The 7,791-nt window shown below is 34.3% G+C and overlaps 1 protein-coding gene across 1 annotated transcript; it reads right to left on the bottom strand.

Annotated features, from left to right (window-relative positions):
• Window positions 1-1,876: 1,876 nt before the first annotated feature.
• LOC106414615 (kinesin-like protein KIN-7I) lies at window positions 1,877-7,592 on the bottom strand. The gene is made up of 10 exons (XM_013855242.3): window positions 7,370-7,592; window positions 6,801-7,012; window positions 6,615-6,704; window positions 6,433-6,533; window positions 6,219-6,338; window positions 6,039-6,120; window positions 5,885-5,952; window positions 5,623-5,810; window positions 5,196-5,544; window positions 1,877-5,115 (listed from the first exon to the last, which is right to left on the bottom strand). Exons 2-10 carry the CDS (start codon window positions 6,967-6,969, stop codon window positions 2,716-2,718), a joined length of 3,567 nt encoding a protein of 1,188 aa, XP_013710696.2. The 5' UTR covers window positions 6,970-7,012; window positions 7,370-7,592; the 3' UTR covers window positions 1,877-2,715.
• Window positions 7,593-7,791: the final 199 nt, after the last annotated feature.

Genomic DNA, 7,791 nt, shown 5'->3' with positions numbered 1-7,791 from the left:
AAAAATAATTTTTGATTTTCAAAAAGAAATTTGAAAAAAAAAATTCGAAAAAAAAAATTCGATAAAAAAAGTTGATAAAAATTTTTGAATTTGAAAAGTATAATTCGAAAACATAAAGAAATTATTTAATTTTTTAATTTAATTTTATATTTTATATTTAATTATTTATTTATTATATATATATATAACAAGAATATAAGAGTCTTTTGCCATTTAATGAAGAATGTATTTTTGAAAATGTCTCTTTAGTGGTGGTAAACATGAATAATGGTATTAATAAAGTGGTAAACATGAAAATTCACTTTTATTTATATGTTTGCACCAATTATTTAATTATAAACGTAATAGTTATAAACTTTTATTATTACTAGGTCCTTGTCCGCGCTACGCGCGGATAGTATTTTGATTTTTTTTCATATTTTTGTACTATTATGTTAATTGTTTAGTTTTATAAAATGTTATATTTTTACTGTAAATTTGGAATTAAAAATCTAATTTTTCCTTACTGTAAAGTAAGTTAATTTTTTTGAATCTTACCACAACACATTATACACGAAAATAATATAGTTGGTCTTTATATTCTTATTTGGTGTAATATTGAAAATTTTGATGGTTTGTTTAAATAGTTTTCTTAAATTATATATTTTAGGATTGATTTTTGTGACTATATTCTATAATTGTCTAAAAAATTGTTTGTCCCATATAGACATTCACATAAATATGGACTTCTGATAAATTTGTTCATTGGGATATTTAGTTTCACTTTCAACTTTATTCTCTTTATTGGCATCCTCATGCTAGCTTGTGGGGCTAGCCAACTTGGTGCAAAAGGGTTTACAAAACCTGATCGAGATGCGCGTGATCGGACACCTTTTGCTAGGCTATTCGTACGGAATTTTAAAGATCTAGGAATATAGGCAATAGAAAGTTCAGAAAATTCGTTGGATACAGCCTGTATTTCGTCGAGCTCCGAGTCCAACGCATGCTAATCTTCCTCCTTTTGAATGAGTATAACCAGTTATTCACAGTCGATTGAAAGACCATCTCTCTGTGTCCAAACTTCAGTATCACTTGCATTGCCCATAGTAAACCTTCAGCTTTTGCAGTGGTGATTTGGTGCGTGTATATCGGCCCTTGCTCCAAACAGCATTGGAAAGTCACCATCCATTAACACAAAGCCAAGTCCAGATATGTCTCTTTCATTTATCCAGGATGTCTAGCAGGAGCGTTTCTTTACGGAGGAACAGTTGTGTCCGTTACCTCAACTCCCATATCAATCTCCATAATCTCGTCTATACACTGAGCTATCCTCCAACACTCTGCTTCCATTTTATTCGCTAACGGGAAAGACATAATTCCTACGACACTATTAATGATTGTTTTTTTTTGTAACACCGATACGGCAAACTTATGTTTTATTTAACAAAACTCTTATTTTAATTTTGTATTAAAGAATCAATCATATTTTATATTATCCATAATTTTAGTAAATTTGCTTATTTGTCATGTTTTTATTAGGTTTTAGCTAAATTATTGATTTATTATTTATTTTTAGCTAAGTCACTAATTTATTAATTTAAAAAATACCCTTAATTAATATTATATATATATATTAAAAATGAATTTTATTTTAATAATATTAAATTTCTATTTTATATTAAAATTTAGTTAGTTTTTCTTATTTGTCATATTTTATTAGGTTTTAGACTTTTAGATAGTTTTTGATTTATTATTAATTTCTAACTGATTCGCTAATGTGTTAATTAAAACAATACCCTTAATGAATTTTATATATAATTAAAAACGAATTTTATTTTAATCATATAAAATTTATATGTTATATTAATATTAAATATTTGATTCTAAAATAATATAATAAAATTATAAAAAATATAAAAATAAGATAATTCTTATATATATTTTGTTGCTATCTGAAAACAATATTTTTATTATAAAAGTTAAAAAGATACAAAAAATTATAATTAAATATTATTCAATAAAAAAATATTTATATAAATATATTTTCTAAACTATTTCTAAGATATGAGTGTTTTAAAAAATTTAACACGGGATGTTTAGAACACGGGATTATGCTTATGAGAGAGTGGCTCGGGAGTGGGCTAGGAGATGGGTCTAATGGGCTGCGAATTGTTGAATTTTTTTTTAATTGCAAGCCCATTTCGTAATGGCCTTGCATATTGGTTGGTCCTGAATATTTGTGCACATGTGGATAGGCTTAGGAAGCAATGATTTAGCTCCTTTTATATAGTAGGATTTTATAATATGTAAAAAATATATAACACGTAAAATAATTTATATATATAATGTTCATCCCGCAGAAGATTCAGATATTAACCTGGTTTAAATTATTTTGTTGATCATACTCATGATTTTCTGTAAGATATCAGCATTCACCATCAGTATAGTATTAACCGTGTTGTATAACGTATGACAAATAACAACTAAATATGTAGAACAGAGTTAGAAGAATATCATTTAACAAAAACAAAACATTTATAATTCGATTGGTTTTATTAAGTTTTTTTTTTTGGTTTTATTAAGTTTACGTCAATGCCATACTGAACAAATTAAATAAGTCGACGACAAAGAATAGGTCTAACAATAACGAATAATGTGAGTGATACATATCTTGCACACCTTCACTTTTAACTGTTTACACACCCACAAAGACGACTTAAAAATAAAATGGTTCGTTTATAATCCACCGGTCAAGCTAATACGAGAGAAAGAGTTAGAAAAACTCCAGCCAGATGATTTAACGTTGAGTGTTGTTGTAGGTGAGAAGCTAAGTCCAAACATCTCCTTTGGCGTCATGTTTGATTCATCAAACCCAACCAAAGTAGCCACAAGAGAAGCACTCTCTTTGCAATGCTCCACGTCTTTGGCCTTGGTCCATGCCTTGTGTGTTACTTGCATGCTCCTCTGCTTTGAACTCAACTCAACACCCCATTTCTTGTAAACTTCTTCTCTGTCCTTTCTTCCAAACTTCTTTGGTATTTGCTTAGCCAACCATTCTCTCTCTCGCCCCAGCGTTTTAGCACTTTGTTTCCTCACAATTTCCGGCGAGTCCTTGAGGAAAGATAGCCTCCTTAGCTCCACTTCCATGTAGACAAAGTCTGATGGATCGCCTTTGAAGAGCAAGAAGAAGTACGTTCTGTGAACCAAAGGTACATTACAAACCCCCCAAAGCTCAATAATCTGGCTTTGCTGTCTCTCAAACTCTGCTTTAGTGTCTCTTTCGGGCTTTGTCTTCTCTGCTTCAGTGTCGGACTCATGCCTTGAATGATGCTGCATCGCCATCTGTTTAAGCCCCGCCATAAACTCATGGAAGCTACCGCCGCTAGTCTCAGTGTCTGAATCTTTAGTGCTCTGTGCATCGGTGGAGAGAGTGTTGTCTAAATCAAAGGATGCGTTGTTAGATGTGTTGAATGTGAAGCGTCCGCTAGCAGCAGCTGCAACAGCCTTTGTGAACAGGAGGTTTTCTCTGCAGCTTCGGCTTCTTCTCATCATCTTCAAGCTATCTCCTGGACTGGTGTTGACACTTATTGTGTTAAAAGATGGAGATTGATTCTCTTCTGCTGAGTGCATGCTCATAAAGTATTCGATTGTCTTCTGCATCTCCTTCACCTTGTTTTTAAGAGCCTCGTATGTAGTCTCATCGTCATGGGAGCCTCCATGGACTTGTACATGTTGTTGTGACTGTTGTGTGTCTTTTTTCTTGGGAGACAAGCTAGGGTTTGTTTCTTCCTTCTCCACATATTGATTAGTCTCATTGGCTTCTTCTAGCTTGTTTGTAGGTTGCTCAGCTTCAGCTTCATGTTTAGCAGATAAACTCATCTTTGTATCTATTGTCTTTAAAGATGAATCAGAATCTTCCTTTACTGACTTCATAGCTTCATTCTCATTGGCCATAGGCCACAAGTTCTGTCCCGTATCTGCTAACCTTTTGATAGTTAGCTCATCTTTGGCTTCATCTTCCTTCTCAAACTCTATAGTTTCATTATCATTCGCCATAAGAGGTTCACAGTGTTGTTTGTCTTCCAGACATGACTGGTCCCTAGACAGATTCTGCTCTAAGTCTTCTTTCTTTGAAGATTGCCTTTGTTCTGTTTCTTGCACTTCTTGTGCAAACTTGTGTACAGCTAGCTCATCTTTGGCTTCAAGTTTAGCAGATAAAAAGGAACCAGCATCTTCCTTTTCTGACTTTATAGCTTCATCATCATTGGCTATAATAGATTTGTAATGTTGTTTGTTCTCCAGACATGACTGGTCCTTAGACAGATTCTGTTCCATGTCTTCTGTCTTTGAAGATGATTGCCTTTGTTTTTCCACAGATTTTTCTGTATCTTGCACTTCTTCTACCAACTTGTCTATAGTTAGCTCATCTTGGGCTTCAGGTTTAGCATTTAAAGATGAATCAGAATCTTCCTTAGCTTCATCCTCATCAGCCATAGAAGATTTGTAGTTTTGTTTGTATTCTACAACACATGGCTGCTGATCCTTAGGCATGTTCTGTCTCATGTCTTCTTTCTTTGAAGATTTCTCTGTCTCTTTGAATTCTTCAGCTAACTTGGTTATAGTTAGCTCATCTTGGGCTTCATGTTCAGCATATAAACTCTTCTCTGTATCTATCTCCTCTAAAAATGAATCAGCATCTTCCTTTTTGGACTCCATAGCTTCATTCTCATCTGATAATGACTCCACTTTCTTTTCGACAATGTTGTCTACTGTGTCTTGGATTATTACTCTTTCACTATTCTCTTCAATGCATCTTACTTCTTTGCAAGCATCTTCTTGTTCTTGTATGGTCCTTTGACCCATCTCCTCCCACTTGTTGCTCACTCCATTCTCCGGGATTCGAGGAGTAGTATCATCCAGCAAGAAACCATCTTCATCAGGAGAGTACAAGTTACTTTTCACCATGTTATTTAGCAAACGAGGCTCATCAAAATCTGTTGAGTCATAGCTTTTTCTCCTGCTGTAATCAACTGAGCTTGAAGATGATTGATATTCCGCTGCTGATTTAAGCAGATTCTCTACCCGAGATTGAGCTACATCTCGTTGCCACTTAAGCTCCTGGATCTGCTCCTCCATCTGTAGATTGTTGCACAAGTAATATTAAGTGATGTTTCTTTAACAAAACACACAAAAGAAGCATTCAAAAACAAACTAACCTTTTCAATAACTTCTTCTTTCTGTTTGAGCAATGAATGAAACTCATCAGAGGTTGAAGAAGAAGAACCACCAAGTCCAAGATTCTTCAACTCATTCTCCATTCTCATCAGTTCCCTCTGGAGCTGCTTCACCAAAGCTTTCTCAGACACAACCATGTTCACTTGAGCGTTTGTGGTCACCTCTTTAGCACAAGTTGCAAAGAGTAATGTGTTTCTTGATTGTTCAAGATGACTACGAGCAGGGCTCATTGTACATATGATAGCCGTTCTTGCGTTTCCTCCCAATGAGTTTTGAAGTATGCGTGTTAGCTTTGAGTCTCTATATGGTATGTGTCCATGTTTCCCTTTGCTGCAGTAGTTCCAAGAAAACACATTCATATTAACTTCTTAAGAGACTCTTAGAGGAGAACTCTATTTTAGACATTACCTGAGTTTTCTGATGACAGTTCCAAGAGTAAGTAAACTCCGGTTAATGTGACAACCTTCTTTGAGTCTTGAACCAGCAGATAATGTCTGAGAAGCTCTTTCACTTCCTGCTAGATCAACAAAGCACACTGATGCTGCAAGAATCGCTGAGCTCTCTGGTGAAACCTCTCTTTTTGAACTTTCTATTGTCTGCATGAGAAATTAACATTAATGTGAGGATCTGATGAGTGTAGTCTTTATCATTGATAGATAAATATGAGTACCAGTCTGAGAATCTGATGAGATCTTGAGCTAGTCTCATTTAAAGACGTCTCTCCAATCTTCCTTTGAGCTGAGAAAAGACCATAGATTCAGTATATCATCAACTTGTTGATAATATATAATCAAGTAATTAATTGAGTGTGGTTAGTTAATTACTCTCGCATATGGATATGAGTTCTTCTAGATGGTTTCTGTCTGTGATAGTCTCCTCTTTAAGTTTCTCAACGACCGTTCCTCTCTAATCAAAGTTGACATTAATGTTTTCAGTAATTGTGTAACTAATTATGATGACTAGAAAGAATTAATTGCTTGGAAAAGAAGTTATTGAGAAGGGACCTCAGGATCATCAAGAAGCCTAAGTGGATTATTATTATCTTCACAAAGTAGATCCCTCACAGCTTCATTGTAGATCTCCATTGCTGAGAATTTTAGTGTGAATTTTCTTTCTTGTTTATGCTAAAAGAAACAACAGAGAATATTCTCAGTGAGTGAAATATTGATAGAAAATAAAATAAACAAGAGTTGTAACTTAGAAGTTAATGTGTGTAACCTTGTCAATGTAAAGAAAAATATCATTGATTGCAAATCCAGTGATTCCTGTCATGGTGTATGTTTTGCCACTACTTGTCTGTCCATAAGCAAAGATGCTTGCTGCAAAAAAACAATAACCATCTCCATTATGACATGATCTAGTGTAGATATATATTTAAACGATTCAATTATGTTTCTTACAGTTGATTCCGGAGAGGACACAAAGTGCAACCTCTCTGGCTCCATCATCATACACTTGCTTTGTAGGACATTCAAATCCAAACACCTTGTCTGTAACACAATAATTGATTGGTATGTGATTTTTATAGTTAGTAATTGATATGTTGGTGTAATTAGTAATTTTAAGTTTTTTTTTCGGTTTATTACCAAAGGTGAAGGAAGGCTTATCAGACAAGTTATGAGCGTTGCAGATGATGGTGGTGTTGTTGATGCATTCCCAATCACATCTATCGTTTCTTGTCTTCTCTTTCTCGTTTAGAGGTCTAACCCTCACCGACACCAGTATCTTCTCTTCTCCTCCTGCTCCTGCCGACATCTTTTTCTTTCTTTCTTTCTATATATCTCTCTTTAATTCAAAGCTGTTGCAAAGGTATGAATCTTTAGACGAGATAAAGAGAGGAACAGAATTGAGGTGAAGACCTTTTTCTAGGGTTTCTTTATTAACTTGTGGATTAATTAAACAATACAAACCCTTGGATCCCTATATAAGGAACCCTAACATAAAATTTCCTTTTCATAATATAACTGCCACAAAACCTAACCCAAACCCATTAAAGGATTAATCCAATTATTTTATGAAAAAAAAAAATCTTCTGAAACATTTCTTTTTCTCAAATGCAGGCTTTAGATCATAAAGAACAAATGCTGAACGTTTCAAACGTGCCATTGCTAGTCATTGACCAAAACGAATCGACATGTATAAGACTCAAGCTCACCTTTTGATCGTCATTGTACTGCTGCAAATTTGAGAGAGAGGCATGTTTTGATTGTGAGGGTTGAAACTAGAGGAGAGTTTTAATTTGATCATAGTTCATATAGAAAATTCAACGAGAAAAGTTGTTGGGAGATGAGGAAAAGAATGAGTCAGCCAAAATAACAAGATGAGAGACAACTTCCTGTGTCAAAACCTCTCTGTAATTTCTTCTTCCTCAAGTTTATTTTTCCTGATTGAGCTGTCTGCCGGCATGGCCATTGGATACGTTTCGACCACCAGGTCACATTACTAATTTAAGAATGTTGCTAACCTTAACCTATTTTAACCTTCCCGTTACGGCTATTATAGTATTACCTTGTTGTACAAGGGAAACTAACCTTATCTTGATAGTAAGTTTTTCTTTGAGCATTGACCAGACTCGGT

The sequence above is a fragment of the Brassica napus genome, chromosome A1 (assembly GCF_020379485.1).
Source record: "Brassica napus cultivar Da-Ae chromosome A1, Da-Ae, whole genome shotgun sequence".
Taxonomy (NCBI): Eukaryota; Viridiplantae; Streptophyta; class Magnoliopsida; order Brassicales; family Brassicaceae; genus Brassica; species Brassica napus.
This window is presented reverse-complemented; position numbering and strand designations above follow the sequence as displayed.